Source organism: Enhydra lutris, unplaced genomic scaffold, assembly GCF_002288905.1.
Source record: "Enhydra lutris kenyoni isolate GAN:26980312 unplaced genomic scaffold, ASM228890v2 scaffoldscaffold10, whole genome shotgun sequence".
Classification (NCBI taxonomy): domain Eukaryota; kingdom Metazoa; phylum Chordata; class Mammalia; order Carnivora; family Mustelidae; genus Enhydra; species Enhydra lutris.
This window is the reverse complement of record NW_019154094.1, coordinates 42,822,900-42,847,048: the sequence shown is the minus strand read 5'-3', so window position 1 is coordinate 42,847,048 and position 24,149 is coordinate 42,822,900. Positions and strand designations below refer to the sequence as shown.

The 24,149-nt window shown below is 44.4% G+C and overlaps 1 protein-coding gene across 1 annotated transcript in view; it reads right to left on the bottom strand.

Moving 5' to 3' along the window:
- Positions 1-24,149, bottom strand: part of LOC111144119 (synapsin II) — a 211,913-nt gene that overhangs the window by 1,772 nt on the left and 185,992 nt on the right. Inside the window, exons 8-12 of the mRNA XM_022498269.1 lie at positions 23,565-23,639; positions 23,002-23,104; positions 20,842-20,991; positions 5,538-5,598; positions 1,256-1,475 (exon numbers count right to left, since the gene is read on the bottom strand). Of these exons, the coding sequence (XP_022353977.1) occupies positions 1,256-1,475; positions 5,538-5,598; positions 20,842-20,991; positions 23,002-23,104; positions 23,565-23,639 (609 nt within the window). The remainder of the gene's footprint in view (positions 1-1,255; positions 1,476-5,537; positions 5,599-20,841; positions 20,992-23,001; positions 23,105-23,564; positions 23,640-24,149) is intronic.

The window sequence follows — 24,149 nt, the reverse complement described above, 5'->3', positions numbered from 1 at the left end:
GTGCCACTGGCCAGAGCTGGGGAGCAGGAGTGGGTGATGTCCCTCCAGCCACAAGGGCTGGAAGACCCAGAGAAAATGGTCATCTGGACTGCCCAAGCCTGAATCCTGGCTCTGCCACTAACTAGCAGAGTGGTTTTGGGAAAGAAAATTAGTCAAATCTCTTTGAGCAGTTTACTCATCTAAACAATGACTAGACCATGTCTAAGTGGCCTCCTTTTCTCCCTCCCTGAAGATGCCCATCACCTCACTCTGAGAAGCACTGATGGGTCACTCCCACCCCTGAAAGGCTATAGCTGTCTCTGCTTACAGTGATGACAGAGGTCTGTCTGGGGACGGTGCAGAGAGGCACCTCTAGTTCTAGGGGAGAGGGTAGAACGGACCACCATCCACATCCAGGTGCTGTCCATCCCAAGTACAGCTTTACTGTTTTCCAGTGGCCCTTAGTTCTTCCTCTGAAGCAGGACAGTGTGGTGGGGGCTTCTAGGGAGTGAGGAAGCCCAAGAAGATGGAGTTCCTCCGGGTATCTATCTGGGGCCCTCCTCTGATGACCATACCAGAAACTGACCTCCTTCTGACAAAGCAGAAGGTAACAAGTTCAAATGGATTTAACGCCTTCCCCTTCTTTCCCTTCTGGGCAGCCTTGCTGATTGCACACCCTAAACTGTGAGTCAGAGGCAGGAAAAAGGATTTTTTTTTTTTTTAATTTTGAGAGGGAGAAACACACACACACACACACACACACACACACACACACACACACAGAAAAGGAATGGAAAAAAGAGTGGGAGATAGGATTAAAAGAAAGAAAGAAGAAAGGAAGGAAGGAAGGAAAGAAGGAAGAAAGAAAGAAAGAAAGAAAGAAAGAAAGAAAGAAAGAACCCTTAGCTAATATAAGAATAGGAAAGGGGCAGTGACTCTGCCTTATTGGCATTCCCCAGGAAGAAAGGGTTTGAGCTTCTAGCTAGACCTTGGACTTTCACTTCCTTCTTTTCTACCCTCCTTAATCAACCCCCAACAATGCTCCCAACCAAAACAAAACAAAACAAAGCAAAACAAAAAACAACAACAACAAAAAAACAGACCAAAAAAAACAAAACAAAACCAAAAAACCCAAAACCAAAATCCAAAAAAGCTCCACAAAAATATCTGTAGAAGAAAGCCTGATTGAAGGTGCTTTCTAGCAGCTCTGGAGCCTAAGGCCTGTGAGGAGGGGCAGGAAGAAGGGAGGGGAAGGAGCTGCTGAGTTGTCTCTTACTTGAGCTGTGGGTGAGGCTGGGGCTTCTGTGGTGGAGCAGCCAGGGGTGGCTGGGCCTCTGCCAGGGAGCTGCTGCTGGAGGGTGCATCTCCGTGGGTGGTGGAGGAAGAAGAGGAGGAGGAGGAAGAGGAGGAAGGTGGTAGTGATGGTCCAGGGGGAGGTCGGCGTGGAGGCATCACCTTGCCTGGGGGCTGCATTCCTTGGGGTTGCCCAGGGCCCCCTAGGTTCAGTACAAGAAAAACTTCATAATTTAACCGTATCAAAGGGTTTCCTTATTAGAATCTATGTCTTAAAGGGTGAGGTTAGTTAATCACCAAAAGGATAAGCTCCGTTACAAGAAGCCACCCGAGGCTCTGTCAGGCTCCAGAGCCAGCCCCTGGTTTCCCTCATACATCTGCCACTACTTGCTCCTCCTCAGAGACACAGCACCTCAGGCACATCGGAAGTCAGGAGGACAAGGAAGAAACCATGGGATGAGTGCCCCTGATCAGAAGCAAGCTCTTTTACAGAAGGCCCCCTAGACCAGAGGGACCCCACCCCACCCCACTTCCCCAGAGGTTTCTCAGGTAGAGGGTAACCTGCCTCATGGTTTACTAGGAGGTCTCAAGTTCCACACTATAGATGCAGTACAAGGCAGTGGAAGCACAGGTCTGGGAGTCACAAAGTCAAGATAGTCATTCAGTGACTCCAAGCAAGTCAGCAAACTTCTCTGGGCCTTGGTGATTATAACCATAAAACTATGAAAAAGTAATCCCGAGTCTTAGTTGTTTTTCAAGAAGTAGTGTTTCAAAGATGTTAATGGACAAGAAAGTTCTTTAAAAAGTATTGTGTGCTTTATGATCATTAATGATCATAGACTTGCATTGTTTTTACAGAACTTGGGCCATGTCCGGCTCCTGACCAGCACATGCCTGATTGCCATGCCCCACCCCACCAGGGCTTCATTTGAACATTAACTCAAGCACATGACTAGGGGGAATCTTCTGTTTCCATGTGCTCTTTTGTCTCGTAGTACCATCCTCAGGGGGCTCTACTCCCTCTCTGGTGTGTGTGGTGAACTCCAAAAATCCAAGTTCTATTCTCCCCTGGAGATGTTGTGGGTACAAAAGACAGCAGAAAGAAAGAAGCAGCCCCTCACCTCCACCCCCCCGCCCAAAGGACCAGGACACCATTCTCTCAGCAGGAGACAGAAAACCATCCAGTGCGCTGGAGGGGGAAAAGGCCATCCTTCCTCTGGGAGTTGTTAGGCAGTAAGTATGATACCTGATTGCTCAGATTTTGCTTAGATGGGGGGGTGGTTCCTTAGTCATCTTTTGACTTAGTAAAATTCAAAAGATGTCCTCATCAGTGCATACTGACTAGTGGAAATGATGCATAATTGGCCTGAGAGATCCAATTTCTCATGTCTCACTCTCAGTGTCCACATTCATGAGCCAGCTGGAAGGAGTAGGCTTATAGAAACCCAAGAGCAGCTAGGAGTTATGTTGTAACTTAATATCCTAGAAACACCAGAGTACCTATACCCTCTGCAGAGGCAGAATTATCCATCTACACCACTATGCACCCAAGATTATCAGCCCATCTCCCTGCTACATGGCATGGGCTCCACTGTATCAATGACCAATGAATACCGGAGTTAGTTTTACATAAATACATAAATGGAATTTTGGATTGAAAACTTGAAGCTCCAAGTTCAAATCAGATAACCAGTAAAGATGAAGACGACAGATCAGCATCTTTCACGTTAGCCAGTTTTTGCCTCTTCCAAAGTCTGGCTTCATCTGTATCAGCCTTTTCTTGTAAAGTACAGCAGGTTGATGGCTCAGCCTCTTAGACCAGGAACCTGAGTTCCTTCCCACTTGTACAGAGATGCTTGAATAGCCAGAAACTTTACAACTTAACACTGAAGACAGATATAACTTTTCCTTTATTGCACATTAAGCTGTACAAGAGAGTCACAAAAGAGAGGTACTTAAATCACACTTCCAGCATTGGCTGAGGTTTTCCCAGCTGGATTGGTACAAAAAAAGGGGACAACATCAGAAAAGAAATGGATACAAAACACCTGAACAGCAATCCTATACTGTGACATGGATGTCCCCCAGGCCACAGAGTTGGCCCTTAGCATGCTGCCTGAGGGCGCGTGACAGTCCGGCCGCACTGCCTGCTTGCATCTGGCAGCAGGAGCCCTAATCCAGTGTCTCCCCCACCTGAGAAACTGGCTACCACCACCCTGGAGCCTGACTGAATTCAAATGGCAACTTTGTATTTGTGGCTCACAAATGTCACATGAAAAGCACCTGGATGTTCACACGGATAACATGCAGAGAAGCAACACCACCTTCAGCTCACCACTTGGACAAAAAAATAAAAATAAAAAATGTATTCCTCCATTCTGGGAAATGTTGCTCTATTCCTTTCTACCATTTCATCAGATTGGGAGGTATTTAAGGACCTGATTCTTATGCAACCCACCTAGAAGTGCATAAATGCATATATGTATATATTTACAACAGACCGACCACCATCACCATCTAAGGGAGGGATCACAGATGAGAACACTCACACTCAGTGCATTTCCCTGTAGCCTCAGAATTTGCCAGCAGCCGACAGAGAAACTAGGGCACATGCCCTTGACACATACACCATACTATCAACACTATTTATTCCTCAGACCTGGAATCCAGAATGGTAACATATCAGAATGGAAATGAGAGGAATGTAATAGTAGAGCTAGAAGCACTTCTTTAAAATCCAAACTGCTGGCATGAACTCCCATGGACCACAGTGCTAGAGGAGACCACTCAGAGCCCATCCCAGTATGGCTAGGAGATGGCAAGATGAGGCACTGAAGCCGAGGCTTTAATTAACTGTCTCATCACTGCCCAGTAACTGCATGTCAGAGGAAAGAAGACAAACTGGTGAGCTTTCTTCAATAGCCACATGGCTGTGGAGACTCTGTCCAAACACACACAAGCTAAAATCAGAGACAGTTCTTCCGAGGAAAGATAAAGCCCCTCATTCTCTGGCCTCCAGAGGGCTCTTGTAACAGCTAAAAATGAAAGCAGGAGTCCATCTCAGAGTTCTGTAGGCAGTATACCCCTCTGTGAAATGGGACATTTCTGATTTGGTCTCATGATTGCCTAGGGAGAGGCCAAGAGCAGAATGGTCAACTCCTTCTCAGACTTTCAGTAGTTTCCTGCACCCTATGTCCAAAATTGCTAAAGAATCATCTCTGTACATAGGTCAGGCTTTGGGGAATACAAAGCAGCCTCAGTTCCACAGAAGCGCATAATATGGCCAATTCAGAAACAGCAGCAAAGAAGAAACAACTTGGGGGACTGAGATCAACACACAGAAAATACTCACATGTTCACTTTGATATTGCACATCAGCGGCCCCATTTTTTTTTTTTTGTCTAATCTCATAGCTAATTAGTTAATAATAAAAAATAAGGTACACTGGGATGTCAAATACAGAACACATTCCTGGAAATAGCTTGTTCTTTATATTTCATGTCATCACTAAAAACACAAGAGCTCTACAGGCACAGCCAGCCTATTCACATAAACTCAAACTGCACCAAATTTTAGCAAAGGGAAAAAAGGTGGATGCCTTCAGATTCAACGGATGAAGCTATGGAAATTAGACCTTGAAAAATCTCTTAAACTTCTATCTATTTACCCTAGTCATGCAGAAAGGAAGCAAAAAGCACAATTCACTGAAGATCCCAAGCACACTCATGGAGGTAAGCAGGGGTGGGGGCGGTGACTTAATCGGAGCCTGGGGGTAGGGGGAGAAGGAGAGCAGTTGGGTTTTATTTTTGTGGTCTTTGTTTCTCCCTGTCCATCCCCCCAGTCCTATTTCACCCCACATTATGTAATACTTTAAAAAAATACTATCAAACCACCCAGAAGATAGAGTCACGCTAGATTTGGGAGAGGCACAATTCTTTTGTACACTGTTGACAAACAGCCCTGGAATCACAAGTTATACAGAGAAACGTAAGTGAGCATTACAAGCACGAACAGGAACAGGTAAACAACCAGACAGAGGAGCTGACACTGCATAGGAAAACACAGTCCAGTCAGCATTGAAAGAACGCAGAAACGGCACCAATGGGAGGGTCTGTTGCTCCCCTCCCCGCTTTCCTTTCTTCCCTTGTTTGTTTTTGGCTTAAAATTTCTGCTTTGAAAAATGAACTACCAATCACTTTAAGAAGCTTGGACTTGTTTTGGCCCTACTGCAATGCCATTACAGTCGAGAATATACTGTAAACAACCTTGGGGGGCTGGCCGCTGAGGTGGGGTCTTGCTCAAGTCCGGATCCTTAAGTGTTCCACTCTGGAAAACAAAATGCAAAAGAGATAAAAACAAAACTCCGAACAGATTCCAAAGAGAAACCCCGTGGCTTCATGGCACGTGTGCAGTGGGAACTGATGGGGACCATGGGATCTGGCCTAGAGGCTTCTGCTGTTCCAGAAACACCTCAGAGGTGTTCTCAACCTCTGAGATGTTGCTGGAGCACAGGTCTTGGCTATCTGGGGCTTAGTCCCACACTGATAGGCAGTGTCTGAGACCCCATAATCCCCCTTTTCATTTCCTCCCTCTAACACTTAGTCTGTCTAGAAGCTTTGAGTCTTCTAAGAGCAACTGGTTTCTTCTCTGGTGGCTACCTGCTGTCTAGTTCCCCATCATACTCATAGACCTGGCTTCCTGAAGGAAAGGGAAGATCAATACCCAACTCCAGAGGGTGGTTGGGCTTTAGGTGACTCCAGGGGCCCTAAGAGCAGGGGCTAGACCAGGTGATGAGTCCAGACTTGCCTCACTTCTCTTATGGAGTTAATTCTGGGGTAGGATTAGCTCTGGGGCTGGCTCTGGAGTCAGATCCACTCTTTGGGCTATGCTGGAACTCCCACAGGGAAGGACTTGAGGGAGGGGGGCACTTGTTTCCCCCAAAGCCCCCTTCCCCAGAGGGAAAGAGTAAGATGTTAATGCTTGTAAAAGTGTTCAAGGCCAAGCTGTTTTTCATTCTCAAATAGCATAATTACATTTTATCCAACAACATGGTTCCACTCCCATGCTCCCTCTCCTCCCAGCTATCATGATTATGCCCTGACAGGATCAAAGATTCATGTGACTTCAGTTTGCTAACATTTGAATTAAAGGCAGTGAACATTTGGAGCTTAAATTCAGTACAAGGGAAATGCTCTATAAAGCCCAAGGGTTGCCAAGTGTGTCAATGGTGATGTCACAGAGGGAGTTGCAGGGGCAAGGCTGTGAAATGGGCTAAGCATGTCTTCAGCATTCTCACACTTCCTTTTTCAGTGCTTCTCTCCCTCGTGACATACCCCTCAGCCGTACTCCCACATGAAAACTCTTTCTCCAGTTCCCCATTTCCTATGGGCCTTCCATTCTGACCATCAGTCTCCTCTCCTGCCTACAAAGGCCTGTTTTCAGCTCACTCAAGGAGAGCTGAAGTGTTACCCTCTCCAGTGTCCTGGTCTTTAACAACATTGCCTAAAACTTTCCTACTAAAAGGAATTAGGGCAGTAGGAGGCAGGGGACCTTTGAAATGTCCTAAGTGCCACCACATCTAAGGGCGCTGTTCTACCTACAATCCCCACTCTTCACGGATCACAGCAAGCACACCAACACTTCCCCTCTCTTTCTTCCAAGCAATGTCACAGTGCTTGGTCTGAGCTCTGACTCTGAAATACCCACACCCAACACACCAGCTAGAGACCACACCATCCAGTTAGCAGAAAGACCTGTCAGTTTTTCCCTCTCAACATCTAAGATTCATCACCTTCTCCTGACAATTGCTGGTCAAGCCTGTACTATATACTACTTAGACTACTACTTAGATTACTATAGTATTATTATAGTATTATTACTATTCTGCTTAGATTACTACTACTACTATTATAGTATACTACAGTACTATACTATACTACTACCAGAATAGTCTCCTCATGCTTTAGTCTCCTCTCTCTTCAATCTATCCTCTCTGTGCCTACTTAGTGTCCTCCTACATTCCTTCCCTAATTGTGTCACTTTAGTGCTCTAATAACTTATAGCTAACACTACATATGTGCCAGGTAACATGATTGACACTTTGATGAAGTATTGCAAACCTCATAAGACCTCTATGAGGTAGATGCTATTATTATCAACATCCCTAATCTTTAGACAAAGAAACTGAGGCCGAACTAAGTCAGGTAATTTGCCCAGGGTTACACAGTAGAGGCTGATGCAGCTGGGCTGTGAGGTTAGGCAACCTGATGCTCCCATTTTCTTCCCATTGCCAACAGGATGACAACCATATCCCTCAAGCTGACATCTAAAACTTGATTCAGCATGGTTGAAATTGACCTTCCTAGCCTTCTCTCTCACTCATGTCCTAAACACACCTGCTCCCTCCAGGCCCAACCCCTCACTCTTTATTATCTAGGTGAGGCAACACCATGTTACTCTCCAGAAATACATTTTCACCTGTTTTACCAATCCTTTCCAACACATCCCAGATGTCTAAGTCACTTTCTACTTCATCCATGAAATCTTCCCTTTTGACTGCCCCTTTTGACTGTGATCTCTTCTCTGAAAGCCTGAAACAGCACTTAGAAGACTCATACTACTGAAGAGCGTCTTCACAGTGCTGTGTTCTTATCTTAAAGACTGGGATGAAGCTTCCAAGAAGACTGACAGATCCTTCAGGGAACAGATGATGTGTCTTCATCTTCTCATGAATTCCTAACAAACTTGTTCTCAAAAAAAAAAAAAAAAAAAAAGAGATATATGGCCTGGAACAGGAACTATTTATTTAAAAAGTTAAAATAGTTGGAATTAGGAATATTTTGGAAAATTCAGGATGTATCATCATTTTACCAACACCATCAAGCATGGGGCTAAGTATATAAGAAGTCCTAAATAAACGCTTGTTAAATAAATGAACATGTAGTACAATAATGGTGAAAATCCAAAAAGGACTAGAGTTTAAGTCTTTAGGAGAGAGAAATGTCATTAAATCATAGAAGTTAAACCATATTGTATTTGGTATCAACTCCAGGGAGCAGCTCTGAAAATGCTCAGGTTAGGGAATTAAACTTGAGGCCTGCTATATGAGCTTGTATATTAGATGCAGAAGGTAAAGTTAAAACAAGCTCAAAGAAGCAGAAATTGCTTCCATCAAGACTGCCTAACCCAGGGACACTTTAGGCTCAAGAGTTCTTTCCCACTGTGCTCTCTTCTTTCTCTTGACCTGGCTGCCAACTGGTGAAGTCTGGAGCCAAGATGTAGTGTTTGATAATGGGTGCACAGATAACAGGGTGGCCTTTCTACCTGGGCTTCTGACATGCTAAGACTGGGCATCAAATTCATCCTCAACCACATACACATACACTGCTTCCTAGGTCTCCAGCAGCAAGTCTTTAAGATTGGGCAACAGAGTGACTGAGGAATTTGGGCCTTTGGGCTGGAAAGACCTTGGATTCAATCCAGATCTGCCATTTACTAGCTTTATGACCTTGGGCAAGTTATTTTGCCCCCCTGTACCCACCTCTTTTCACAAGGTTTCTGTGATGTGAAGTGAGATTGCCTATCTATTCATCTAGATATCTATAAGCATCTGGCCCCAGTAGGTGCTAAGTAAAATGCAACAGATGACAGTGATACTGATGAGGAATTTCCTCTGAAACTCTGTTGTTACCCAAGTCTTACTCCCCTGATGGAATACCCCCTAAAGTGTTCTATTCCTAGGCTTCAGAGAACTTTATTTAGTTGTGATAGTAAAGCCTCCTCTGGTCTCCCCGACAAGCTATCAGTGTTATGGTTTCTCATCGCCTGAGAAGGATACTCAGATGAAAGACAACAAAATTCATACAGTTTGTGGAGTCATTAGACTGGCTCTTGACAGTCTCCTTTCCTGGGGCCTCTCCCCATACCACTGATGGCTGCCAATTACCTCAGACATTGGTCAGGAACAACTTAAGATGTACTCCTCCAAAAGAATTGTTATTTTTTAGATAGGGTTATAGAAGACCACATAACAAGAGAGTAGAACCAGGGGCAATGGGCAAAAGCTCCAGAAAGGCAGAATTTTAGTTACGGGAAGAACTTTCTATAGTAAAATTAGTGGTAGAGGCTATCTTGGGAGATGAGTGTGTCCATGCAGAGGCTAGAGAATTAGGACAAAGATATTGTAGAGAATATGTAGAGAAATATTAGATAGATTAGGTGAACACTATGGTTCCTTCTATCCTGACAATTTATGATTCCGAGGGTGGGGGGAACCCTTTACAATCTCATAGATTAAGCTCTAACAGTAGAACTCCAGATACTCATTGGATGAGCTGACAGGGGTAATCATACCAAGGAAGGCTGGCTCTGGCTCTCCTCAGCCTCAGAAATATATAAATAAGACATGGATGAACTGAGCCCAAAAGTTCCCTTCCTAAAGCTTCAGAGGAAGAGCTCCCAGAGGCAGTCCTTTGAGCGGGATCCTGGGAATATGCCTTGGCCACCCTTGTCTGGTGCCTAGGGAGCTTCACCCTTTCCTGGCTCCACAGAGGTTGTGCACTGAAGACTTCCCAGGGACTATGAGGGGTAGGGGAAGAGTCCCTTAGGACTGTCCGTTGCTAGACTGAGACTCTCCAGCTCCACCCACAAGCCATCCATCTGTTGGGGCTGAGGGCTATTCCCCTGGGGTTTGGCTACCATGGGATCTGTCTCTGGTCACCAAGAACTGCCTGAGATGCTGAATTCCATGGAAGTCTGGCCACTCTGGCGTCACTGCCAAAGTCTGGCCTATAGCCAGCCCACAGCAGGAGCCCATGGCCAGACTGAGCTGCAGTTTTCCTCAGGAAGTTGAGCTGACTCAAACAGGTAGTAATATGTTGTCCAATGCTTGTGCTCCGCTGCACCCAAAAAAGAAGGGGGAATAAACGGACTTTACAGCAGCACAAGGGGGAAAAAAAACAAACAACTGTGGCTTTATAGAATGACAATGCTGCTGCCAAAAATTTGATGCAGCTAGAGGGGCTTCAGTGTCTCATGGAGGGGAGTGCTCAGGTCCTATGCTCTTTCAGCTGATAAGCCTCACAAGACAGCACTGCAACCAGTTCTGGGTGTTTCTTTAAGGGGGACACTGGTGGAATTAAAATGGGTACATGGGGAAAAAGTGGGTACCTGGAACAGACAGGATGGTGAGAAGTATGGAAATGACACCTTTCCTCATGTAACTTTGGGAACGTTACTTAATTTATGAGTCTCAGGTCCTCAAGCACACCAGTTGGAATGATTAAGCGAGGTAATCATGGAAGCTGGGACTGAGTTGAAGATCAAAGTTAGTCAAATGTAGATCTGATCAAGGTCAAGAACTGACTTGGGTAGTAGTGAGGTTCTTGGTCTCCTGACCTTAGAGGTATTTAAGGAGGGCCATGACAAACTCCGGTCAGAGATGCTATGGAGGAGGTCACGAATTTACAGGCAGAGGACTTCCACAGGCCCTCTGGTTCTGGGTTTCCATTAATTCTTCCATGCACTTTTCAGTTCTTTAGATGTCTGAGATAGGAGACAAGCCCTTCTTAGCTGCAGAGTCTTGAGCCCAGCAAGACCCAGGGCTATTGGGCCTGAGCAGAGGTGTCTGTAGGCAAAGGCTTGGCAAGCAGAATGTGTTACTGCTTTCCATCAAAGCTGGTTGGGCTGGTATCCCACTTTGCTGAACCCACTGGGTTTTAGCAATCTGAGTAGTCAGGGAGGCAGAAAAGGTAGGTGTAACTCAGAAACTCCTCTAGGTTGGCAGGTTTAGCAGTTGGGTTTACCTTACACAAGGTCATAAAGGCCCAGCTTTCTCCATTTTTACCTTCCCCAGTGCTCTGGTGGGGACATGAAAAAGGCATAGTGCATAGTATTGTAGATCACAGAAGATTCCACTCTCCTGCTTATACATTGCATGACTTTGGACAAGTCATCTGCATTCTCTTTGCTAAGTATGAAATGAAGATAGATATACCAGCCCAAACCATATTATGTAAGGATGGTGAGGCTCAAAGTAATGTCTGTGCTTTGTAAACTGTACAGTGCTAGGCAAAGCAATGATATAAGTGAACATCATTATTATTATTTCGATAATAATAAATATCAATCCAAAGGAATGCAGCTCTAATGAAGCTCTAGAATTTAATGCATTAATGTAGAAAGTATTGTTGGGTGGCTTCCTGTCATCTGGTACATAGTAGGTCAGTATGTAGGGGATTCTGGGCTGGGTTATACCATGCTCTCTGTATATCACTGACTTGTTCCAGTGAGGTCCTTGAAGATGCAGAAGAGTCATTTTGGAACAATAAATATTAGCTCTTGAGTTGAATGGACAGGTAATCACTTGTTTAGGAGAGACACCAAGCCCGTGGATGAGGGTTTGTGGGGTTTTGTCAAAGGCACCTTTAATTTACTATCCTGTGGTTTTCAGCAGACAAACTGGGAGACAGGAGCTCCTATCTGAGGTCCCAGCAGGATGGAAAGCTGAGGAAGGAAAGACACTAAGTGACTCAACTTTTGAGAGTTGTTGGCCTGAGTCCAGCTGCCCCCACCAAGGAGGAAGGCCTGTGCTTGCTCAGCATATCTGAGACAGGAAATTGGGAAAGGGTCTCAGGGTCTGGCCCCAGGAAAGAGGCCAGGCCAAGCTCCTTGCTGGACACGCCACAGAGCTATTCTGATCAGCTCCCCCAGGCTTCACTCCCCCGGTCTAGGACCCCAGGGGGAATGAGGCAGCAGGAAGGAATGTGGTCGGGAGGTTGTAGGTTCAGTCAGAGGAAAGGGGACAGCATGTTTTCTGGCACCTTGGGATTTTTCTGAGATCATTCCAGCAGTTACCAGTGCCCACCTTTCTTCCTCTGAAAGGTTAAAAACATTCCCAGGGATGAGTTCCTCCTCTTCCTCCTCCTTTCATGAGGGCAATTGCTACTCTGAGGGCAGAGCTCATCTTCTGGATTGAGGCCCTCCCATAATCAGTGATTTCCTAAGGACATAAGAAGTGCCCCATGGGGGCAGTCCATGAGACCTATGGGGGCACTAAGGGCCAGGTCACCCGAGGTCAGAATGTTAGCTTCAAGTGATTAAAGATGTCCCTTAAAAGTTAAGACATCCCCAAAATAGTCAGTTTCCCTTAATAGTCTGTTAAGGGATCTGGTCACTAGTGACTTTATCTGAACCTGCCTCAAATCTCCTCACATTTTCAGCTTACACTCACTGGGGAACAAATTCCCTAAAGCCAATCCTGCTGTGGGAAGCAGGAAGGCCTTTCATTTGTCCTAAATTTACTTCTTCTAAGCTATGTAAGTTCTTCTTAGTCCCACGTTTGGGATCTGAGTTGTGTCCCTTCCTTAACTACATGGCACTTTAGACCCCAGTGAAATCCCTTCTCAATCTTGGTGTCCTGTACTCAAGAGACTTCATCTTTTCAAGCGTCTGCATCTGCAAAGATCTATCTGGAAATGTTTTGAGTATCTCTTCAGTCCAGAGAACCAGTAAAAAGGACTGGTAGAACGTCCCACCAGAGGTCAGAGGTTACCAGTTTATGGACCTCAATCCTTCAGTTCTGGTCATATCACTGCCCTTTCCAGGCCTGTGGCTAGCACACAGCATCTTAGATCTGGAAGGATATTTTATTTTACCTGCTCCAATAGCCCTAGCCCCCAGCCCACCTTTTGACCATATCCCTGACTAGGGGCTTATCTTGCACCTGAATGAACATCAGCGATGATGTGGCAGCCACACACTACTTCTCAGAGTAGCCATTTCCTCTCCTAGTTTTAGAGTTTACTCCTGTCTTCTAGCAGGTTTGCCTTTTGGCATCAGTCTTCTCTCAGGACAGCCACGAGAGAGCTAAAGGTAATAAGTCACGGGCTTCTTGAAACTATTGCTATTCAACTGGAGCTCCTTTAACTTTTACTCAAAGATTTGCCAAATGCCTCAGCCTCCTGGTTCTTTCCTCTGAGCACATTGCAGTTAGAGTTAGAGGTTGTCCTTGTCCTTGTCCTGTGACCCTCAGACTGGAAACAATATTGCAGGTGTGATCTGACCTGTCAAGGTTGGGGAAGAGGCTTGTCTTCCTCCTGGACATCACATGTGTAATACTTGGAATTACTTAGAATCACTCCTCATGGGTATAACCCACAAGCCAAATAGAAAGTTTGTTAGTGTCTGAAATCCCTGCATTAGCAATTCAGCCCTTTGACTCTGGAAGACTTTATAGGAAAATAACAAAAACGGAAAAAGTGTAATTAATGGGAAATGAAAAGAGATTAGCCACACAAAGGAGAGCACCAGGATGCCACCTCTATGGGCATGACTTAAAAGCTTTGTCTACCTGAAGTTCTCTCCCTGATTCCCGAGAGTCTCAGGAGCAGCATACACCACCCTAGAGCCCTAGGTTATAAGGCCCAGCTCAGATCCCAGAAGACAGACCCCAAAGTGTGTGGGGGATGGGAGAGCAGGGCCTGTAGGGAGGTTTCAAAGGTATATAGCCTGGAGGCTTTGGCCATCACTGGCCACCAGGTGTCACTGCCACCTTGAGAACAGTCTCCCTGAAAGCACTTCAGAGCTGATGGAGTAACTTGCCCTGACCAACTCTTAGGGCAGCTCCAAAGCTGGCAGTCCAGCTAGGCTGAGACTAAGTTGTCATTAGCCAGATAAGGCTTTGCGACTCACCTTCCTACTTTCAGCTACATATCCAGTGCCTCTTACAGCTCCCATCCCTACCCCTTTGAACTGGGCAAGTAGCTAGCTTGGGCCCACCTCAATGACTTTGCTCTTTGTTTTCTATAATTAATCCATCTCAGGCTAGGGGACTGGCTGACAATAAGGCAAGGTGTGCCCTCTACTAATCTCCCCCTCACCCAACACTAAGGGCCTCTTCTAGAGTGAGAGAAATGAAAGCTGTAAGGGTGGAGCTGCAGGCAAGGAGAGAGAGGGAGAAAGAGAAAGGTAGATAAATGACTAGTCATGGTCTATCCTGGTCTTGACCGAGAATACTGGGCAAGGAATAGCTCTTAGGACTTGTGACTCGGGCCAGAAGCTCTTTCAGTCTGAGCTGCCAAAGCCACAGAAGAAAGGAGCCAGCAAGAGGGGCTTGATTGTGAGGAATGGAATGTGACTTAGTGACAGCAGCTAAGGGCTCAGTGCACCATGCAGAGTTCTGGCTGAGAACCAGGTAATACCCTTTGGTTTGTATCCCTTCCATTTGTACACTACCAAAATTGCTCATAGGATTCCCAACACCAACTCCAATATGCTACAAGGGCTTTTTTTTTTTTTTTTAAATTTTATTTTTTATAAACATATAATACATTTTTATCCCCAGGGGTACAGGTCTGTGAATTGCCAGGTTTACACACTTCACAGCACTCACCATAGCACATACCCTCCCCAATTGCAAGGGCTTTTAAAGACAATTATTCCATCTGGTAACTCATTCAACAAATATGTACTGCAATGCCATACTAGGGGAGGAGCAGGGCAGTAGTTTGCGTAGAAGGAGTATTTTAATCACTGTCATTTGCATAGAATTCCTATCACAAGATCATAATAAAAAGCAGGAAGACATAGTTTTGTTATTGCTGTTTAACTCTCCTCCTGATGACTGACTGCACCCTTCTTAGTATATCCATGATGTATTCAATGGCTACTAGGTGCTAGCTACTCTGCAGACCCTAGAGATATAGCAGTGAAGAGACCCCATACTCTTCAGATGCTTACATTCTACTGGAAGAGCCAAAGAAAGAAACAGATGGGAATGACTTAAGCTGTTAGTAAGTGCTATGCAGAAAATTAAAGAAGCAGGGGTGGTAGTTAGTAATTAGATGGAAACTTTGGATTAGATGGTTGAGGAAATTTCAGTTATACTGTCATGAAGGAGCCAGCCATGCAAAAACAAGGGGAAGAGCATCTCAGACAGAGGATACGGCACATATAAAGGCCCTTACCAGTGAGAAAGAGCTAGGATGGTAGGAAGGCAAAGAGGCAGGTAGGGGCCTACATGAATTGCTTGGGGAAAATTGAAAGGAGGTCAAAAATTTACAGGGGAAAAAAAAGAGTTCTGCTTTGGCCATGTTATATTAGGATGACTTTAGAAATGTAAATAAGGATGTCAAGCAAGAATAAGAAGTGTGAATCTGGAGTTCAAGGAGTGGTCAGGGCAGGAGATAGGTATGGGTTAGTTCAGATCACCAAGGAAAGTACATAGACCAAGTTCTAAGGCACTGACATGTGGAGATTTAGCAGAAGTGGAGGAGCCAGCAAAGGACGTGAGAAGAAACCAATGAGGCGGAATTAAAACCAGGCAAGAACAGAATCACTGAGGCATAGAAAGGAAAATGTTTCAAGAAGGAGAGAGTGTAGGGGAACTACATCAAGGCTAGTGAGAAATCATGCAAGATAAGAACATGGGAAAATGAAGATGAGAACTAGATGACATGGAGTCACTTTGACAAGAGCAATTTCAGTGGGATTGGCTTTTACTTTATTATTCTAAATGGGAGATGTTTGTGGATGGATGTGATAATCTTCTCGAAAAGAAGAAATCAGTGATGGAGAAGAGAGGGCTAATGTGAGAGCAAAAAGAAGGTGGGACCCAGATCACCTGTGGAGGGTGGGCTTAGAAGAGATTCATGTGGCTTAAGATCCAGATAAACTGGCAGATGTAATAGTGGAAATATGGAAGTAATCTAGTCTGACAGCTCTACGGCCCTGGAGCCAGGATGACTGAAATGTCTCCTCAGTCATAACTAGTGGAAATGGGCTATCATCATGGAGAAATGGGAGGGAGAAATATGATCAGTAGAGTCATGACCTCAAGCCCAAGTTGCAGCGTTCTGCCAAATGTGACAGACTGTGGTATACTTCCTGTCTTTAGGATGGTCTGGGGTCAAAGCACAAAGTTCAGGAAGAAACTAACAGAGAGTACAAGAAGGTATAGTCTGATGAATGGTGATGACTCTGTGAATTCAGGCATGATTTCAATTTAGAATATAAACAATTTTTGGACAGAGACTGTATCTCATTCATCACTGTAGCCCTAAGTCTATTAAACTAATTTTAAGCACATACATTGAGCTAGCCTGTGCTAGTCAGCAGAAACACAGTCGAAATAGGGCATTACCCTTGCGTACAAAGGGCTAAAAGTATTTAAGAGACATTTGCTAAATTAATTTAATCATGTATATAGTAAAGAATCTGGCCTTGCCCAAAGAGAAATCTGGCCTTTTCTCCCCAACTCCTGGGAGGTAAGTCTAAATTCTTAGAATTTCCTGAGTAATAGGAGTGTCTTTTCTTTGTGGGTGAGAGGCCCTCAGACCACACTAGATAATATAAGCTGATGAGGTGACTCACAGTGGTCCCGGGGGCCATATGGTATTAACCTGACTTTCATGGATGGGGGTGCTGGAGACCAATTTCAAGGAGGTGATCAATCAAGCATGCCTATGACATGAAAGCCAATAAAAACTGTGAACATTGAATCTCAGATGAGCTTCCCTGATTGGCACCATGTGTACTGTTACATATGGATGCTGGGAGGTTAGGACAATGGAATCTTCATGTTTGGAACACTCCCAGACTCTGCCCTGTGCATCTTCCTTTATTTTTGATCTGTATCCTTTCCTAAAATGTACCTGTGAGTATAATGGCTTGAGGTATTTTATGTGAGTAAAATTATGTGAGTAATTTTATGTGAGGTAAATTATGTGAGTCTTTCTAGAAAATTCTTAAGAACTCTCTGAACTTCCTGTTCATGTCAGGAGTGAGGGCAGTCTTGTAGAGGACTGTACTCTCAGACTTCGCAATTGGGCAGACCAGGTTTCATGTGACCTTAGAAATAAAAGGGATCTAGATATCATCTGATTCAACTTAATTCTCTAAGTGAGGAACCAGAGGTCTAGAGATAGGGAATGACTTACCCGAGGTCACATAATGTTATGACTGAGTAAGAATAACCATGAGTATTCTGACTCCCAGTACAGTGTGCTTTCCACAATATCGTGTTGTAGTTTTTTTTTTTTTTAATTTATTTGACAGAGAGAGATCACAAGTAGGCAGAGAGGAAAGCGGGGGTGGGGGGTAAAGCAGGCTCCCCACTGAGCAGAGAGCCCGATGCGGGACTCGATCCCAGGACCCTGAGATCATGACCTGAGCTGAAGGCAGAGGCTTAACCCACTGAGCCACCCAGGTGCCCCTCGTGTTGTAGTTTTAAATGTGATCCTGAGCAGAGAAAAGTTTATCCTTGAGTCAGTCTGACTTTACTACAAGGGATTGTTGCAGGAGCTCCTATATTTAGGAAAGCTCATTCCTTACTATGTTTCTTGGCCTGATTTGGATACATTCTAGATTTTTCTTAAGAATATTTAAGTTGCACTATGTAATGCTTGCAAAGTAAGGGGACTGTCCCAAAGAAAAGCTAACGCTTTCGGTGGGGGGGAGTTTTTTTGGTGATTTCTTTGTTACTGAACTTTTATGTTTCAGATATCATTTCTGTATAATCTAAATTTCATTGCTAGAAGACATTTTAGTAGTTTTTTTTGTTCAGTCCTTCATTTTACATATGAAAATACTGAGACACAGAAACAGGAAGATATCTACCCAAAGTCACTTGATCAGTGGTAAGGACAAGGCTGAATTCAGGTTTCCTCTGCATTCTAGTTCAAAATGACTTCCTGTAGAAGGCCAAGAAAGTTTTGTGCACACTTCTATTTATAAAAGTACTTAAGGGATCCTCACAGAATCCCAGAACAACCTATTTTTGTTTATTTCGCCTGGGTAGCATTGGGCTGTCTTACTCTGTCATAAATTCATTAAGGGGCAACCAGATGTTCTCTGTATTTCTCAGGGTTAAAGGGAAGAAAAGGGCTATCACTATTCCTCTAGGGCAGGGACAAGCAACAATCTGCTAATCCCTAAGCTTTACAAAATCATGAAATCTAACCACAGGTCTGATATTTTTTTAACTAGGAAAATCTTTTTTTTAGCACCTCTTGTTAAGTACAACATTTAAATAATGGGCTTATATCTCTAACAAGCAATTAATTTTTGTTCTCTTAATTACCCTACTATAATTCTCTGGTGACTAACATTCCTGATGTACAGAAACAGATTCTTGTACTTGCCCGGAGGTTTGACACATGTGAGCCAGCTACAGAAGGTACAAAACACCCATACGAGCTAATGTATGATAGCATCCCATAGCAGGGGGCTACTCTCAACTTGGATGCCCAAAGTAAGTCTACTAGCCCAGGAGCTCCCATTTATCTAGCATGAGTAGGGATGGAAGTATTCTACTCAAAGAAATTTTCAGAGCTCAAAAGGTATTTAGATCTATTTTATATCATAGGTGAAGAAACTGAGATCCAGAGAAAGAAATGACTTACCAATTGTCACACTGTCTTATTTTAGTCATTTCTTTAAAAAAAAAAAAAAAAGAAAGAAAGAAAAGAAAAGAAAAAAAGATTTATTTATTGATTTCGGGGTGGGGAGGGAAGAAAGACAGATGGAGGAAGAGAATCCTAAAGCAGATTCCCCAAGACCCCAGGATCATGACCTGAGCTGAAATCAAGAGTCAGGGGGTGCCTGGGTGGCTCGGTGGGTTAAAGCCTCTGCCTTCAGCTCAGGTCATGATCCCAGGGTTCTGGGATTCAGCCCCACATTGGGTTCTCTGCTTGGTGGGGAGCCTGCTTCCCCCCCACCATACCCCTGCCTGCCTCTCTGTCTACTTGTGATCTCTGTCAAATAAAATCTTAAATAAAATCTCAAATAAAATCTTAAAAAAAAGAAGAAATCAAGAGTTACACACTAAACTAACTGATCCATCCAGGCACCCCTATTTTAGTCATTTCTACAGAAATAGTTCTTATACATTATATTACTAGTTTTCTTAAACAACATGTGGAATACTGACTTAAATAAAGCTGTTTCTTGGGGTGCCTGGGTGGCTCAGTGGGTTAAAGCCTCTGCCTTCGGCTCATGTCATGGTCTCAGGGTCCTGGGATTGAGCCCCATGTCGGGTTCTCTGCTCAGCGGGGAGCCTGCTTACCCCCTCTCTCTCTGCCTACTTGTGATCTCTCTCTCTCTCTCTGTGTCAAATAAATAAATAAAATCCTTTTTTTTTTTTTTTAAAAAGCTGTTCTTTATGGTTCAGGTCCATTATTATGAATATCAACTATGCTCCTATGCTATGATTCTGTGACATTCAAATGATAAGAACAATTTGCTTCTATACCATAACCCAGGCTGGTTTGTACTCTTTTTCCCTCCCCACTCCTTTTCTTCTATCTTACTAAAGGATTTCCAGACTCCAATTACTTGGCTTCTGAGGTTGTAGTATAATCGCAGCAAGGCACTGATCTTTAGAAAAGGGAGTGAAGATCTTGAAGCCAGAGGTTGTAGGGAACCTAAGCCCTGAGGCTGCTTAGTTACTTAGTAACAACAGGCAACCTTTTTGAGCATTTATGATACACTATATATATATATATACATATATATATGTATATATATATATACACACACTATATTTTGGGTTCTTCATTTAATTCTCACAATAACCCTAGGAGAGGGGTGCCATTGTCATCTCTGCTGAGCCACATATAAGTACTTTATCCAAGGTCACAAAACCAATAAAATGGAGCGTCCAGGATTCAAACTTCGGTAGTTTTCTTTTCAAAGTCCACACTCTGCAATCACCATTCTATTCTATCTCCTTAACTGTTTGAAGTGCGATTTTGAAAAAAATATTTCTGAGAGATTTTTATGTTCAAGTGATTAATTAAACTTGAGGCCTAGAAAAGGTAGTAATTTTCCCCCAAAGTCACACAGCTGTTTAGGGGAGAACAGCTAGACTAGGACTCAGTTCTTGGATTCTTTGTCCCAAGCTCTTACCACTTCATTATGCAAAAATTCAGTGAGAAGAAAGTTGGGGGACATTTTTGCCAAGTGAGATATCTCCTGGATGGGACTTAAGACGTTCGACCCCTGCCTTTCTTTGGCCTATTCTAGAGCCACAGGGCCTGAGCCACAAAAACTTCAATGTGGATTTCCTACCAGACTTGGCATCTGGGATACTGCCACTGTGAATGTGACTGGCCATGAGTCACACACCATAGTCAACTGAAGAAAACTTCCTCTCTCTTAGGAACGAAAGCAGATTTCTAACTTGAGTTTTACCTCATCATTCTCTTCCAGAATGAGGGACCTGACCCTTTCTTCTCTCTAAGCCAGCAGATTTCTGATAAACACCCTTCTTTCTCCACAAATGTAGCAGACCCCTCACAGACAGTGAACAGCTGGTAAGAGGTCTGACCCAGCCCTTCCTCAGAGACTTCCCATTTAAAAGTGGGAGTATCCCAAGAGAAATGGGCTCTGGTTCCCCAGAGACTTCAAGTTCAGAGAGAAGAGATCCAGTAAGTACTGGATCTATAGAACTAGACAGTTCCATAGCTGATACTGCAGACTGCTGAGAAGGCTCCTCTATCCTGGAGCCACTACAATCTATAGCAGTGGGCTTGGGAATGGTTCTTGGGTCTCCTATCTCTTCCCGCTGCTTACCTGTGGCTGCTGGGTGGTTAAGGGTCTCTGAGGGGACAGGACAGGGGTCCTGGACAGCAGCTGGTTCATCTTGCTAATGACTAGTTCAGTGATAAGTTGTCTGTCCTCCACCTGGTGTTCACCAATCAGTGGCATACTGCAGTCCATGACCTGGTAGAAGATGTAGGCCAGGTTAGGAAAGGGGCTGGAAAAATCAAAGGCCTGGTATAGACTTTCAGAATGAATAGAACTTAAGGCATCAGAGACAGATTGGGGATGAAACCGGTGTTCTTGTCTTCAGTTAGAAGCATGTTCCTGTGCAGAATTAGGACCTTAGTCTCCCCCTTCAGCAAACTTTTGCTTTGGCTCTTCCCCCCAGACTTCACCTAGGCCAGGGCTTAGTAGAGTGTATAAGATTCGTGGCTGAAGGTGGTAGGGAAAGGGAGACAGCAAGGGCTTAGAGATTTGTAGGCAGGGAAAGCAGGAATACAGGAGGTCATTCCCTTAACTTTCTAGTTAGGAGTAGCCAGTTTTCATCTCTGAGACTTTTCACCCATGCAGTTTTTATCTCCACACAGTCTGCCCTTTAAACAACTAGATTTCTGCTTTTGCTCATGACCTGGGATGCCTTCCCTTTTCACCACCATCCTGATTCTTCCTGTACCTCAAAGTCCAGGTAACTGTTTTCCTCCGTTAGGAAGTGGTTAGCTGGCTAACTAGGATCACAGACTCTGTAATCCAACTTTCATTTATGGATGAGAAAACGGAGTCCCACTGAGAGAGGGGGTATGATTATTTAGAATGCTATGTGCCAAGTAGATCATGGAGTAGATTCTGAAGCCCACTTTGGGTTCCTGACACTAATCTTTTGCCAATACCACCAACTCCTGGCAAGGAGCCTTTCCTGCTCCCAGTAAGACTGGGCAGGAATATGAATGAAGGAATCATATTGCTACCGACTTTCCCTTTAATATGGGGAAAGGGAGTCAGCAAATTGTGTTAGAGGACCAGGCTGAGTAAAGTCTCTCCAAGGCTCAGAGAGATGCTAAGAAGAATCCCCTGTGCCTGGTGGTGGGTATTATGGAGGACACGTATTGCATGGAGCACTGGGTGTGGTGCATAAACGATGAATTCTGGAACACTGAAAAGAAATAAAACAAAACAAAGGTGTAGTGATCAACATAGTACGGTACTGTCATAAAAATAGATACATAGATCAGTAGAACAGTATAGAAAACCCTGAAATAGATTCACATTTATATTAAAGACAAAGTGGTGTGTGGGCATATATATAGATTATATAGTATATATATATATATATGTATATTAATATTACTCAGCCATAAAAATGGAATGATATCTTACCATTTGCAAGGTTATGAATGAAGCTATGAAATATGACAGAAGTGAAATAAGTCAGTCAGAGAAAAATACTATATGATGTCACTCCTGTGTAAATTTAAGAAACGTAGGAACAAAGGGGAAAAAAGGAGAGAAGCAAATCAATAAACAGACCCTTAACTCTAAAGAATAATCTGATGGTCACCAGAGGGCAGGGTGTGGGGATGGTTTAAAAAGGGCATGGGGATTAAGGAGTGCACTTGTTGTGAACCCCAAGTGTTGCATGCAAGTGTTGAATCACTACATTGTATACCTGAGACTGCTATTAATGCTGTACATTAACTAACTGGAATTAAAATAAAATCTTAAAAAAAAAAATCTCCTGTAACTAGGAAACTTGAGCTCTATCTAGCCCAGGCTGAGACACTGATTCACTCCATGGCCTTGAACACATGCTTATGGCATTAGGCCTTAGTTTTCTCATCTGCAAAATGAGCAGATTGAACTGAATGATTCCCAAGTCCAATTTTCTGAGACCAGAAATGGTAAATCACTACAGTCTTCCCAGGGGAAGAGCATTAGGCTAGGACCCCAGGAACCCAAATGTGGCAACTCTTATCCAGCATGGGTCAGCCTAGCTGGTTGGAAACAATAGCTCCCTGCTGGTGGAGGTATTTCGCTATGCACATCCATTGGTCATGTTGTCTGGGAACCATCCCCTGGCCTGAGAGACTCTGATCTAAAGGTAGTTTGGGTCACCCACATAGTTCTCAAGCTAAGAGCCTGGCTTCTAGTCTCGGGTGTTGTCTCTTACTGAGATACTCCTTGGGCCAGACTTACCTCAAAAATGTAGTCTTTCCCATCTTTGCCATGTACAGCTTTGACAGCACAGATGTCCAGGCCACCAAACATCTCAGAGCAGGTGTCTACCCACAGCTTGTACCTGGAAGGGATGGGAAGGTGTTCTGAGGCTGGGGTGTTAGCTCATATCAAGCCTCCCTGCTACTCATGATCTTCTTGGTGCCTCCACCTCTACTATCCCACCCCTTCTCACCTCCCCTTCCTCTCCCCAACAAGCATATTGCCTTCTCTACAGTGCTCTCTCACTTGAACGCCAGATTCAACCTATGTGTCCAGGCTCAAAGCAGGTCTCACATACTCTAGGTGGCCTTCGTTGGCTTTTCCAGTACAGAGTAACTGCTCCTTTCTTGGAGCTTCTACATCATGTCCAGTCTTTATCTTCATAATTTAGCATATAACCCAGTCCTGCCTGATCTTGTTACCTGGTTGCTTGGCTCTTTGTGTTCTGTCCTGATTAGAGGCTTCCTTTGGGCAGGGCTCATTTTTTATACCTCTTCAGCTATGGAAGCTGGGCTGGGGAGTGGACTCCTTCTCCCACTCACCTGTCTGACATGGCGATCTGCTCCAGCATTGCAGAGCCAGTGTTTGTCTTCCAGTTCCCTGAGATCGAAGTCCTCCTGCAACAAGGTCCCACAAGGATAGGATAGGCAGTGAGCCACACGAGCAAGAGGGGGGCATGAAACTTCCCAGAATTTTAGCTAACTGCTGCTTTCCTCACCTGCTTCTTTTTTTTTTTAATTGTTTATTTATTTATTTATTCTTAAGATTTTACTTATTTATTTGACAGAGAGAGAGAGAGAGATCACAAGTAGACAGAGAGGCAGACAGAGAGAGAGGTGGAAGCAGGCTCCCTGCCAAGCAGAGAGCCCGATGCGGGGCTCGATCCCAGGACCCTGAGACCATGACCTGAGCTGAAGGCAGAGGCTTAACCCTCTGAGCCACCCAGGCGCCCCTCCCCACCTGCTTCTTGCAGAAGTAGCCCAGGCACCTGTCTGCTGAACTGAGAACCTGGCTGCCCTGCCAACCCCTACCCTCAATGTCCTTCTTCTCTTTGTAGTCCAGCCCAGACTGCTGTGGCTCCATGGAGCACTTCCCTAATCTTTTCAACCAGATGAACACTTGCTCTC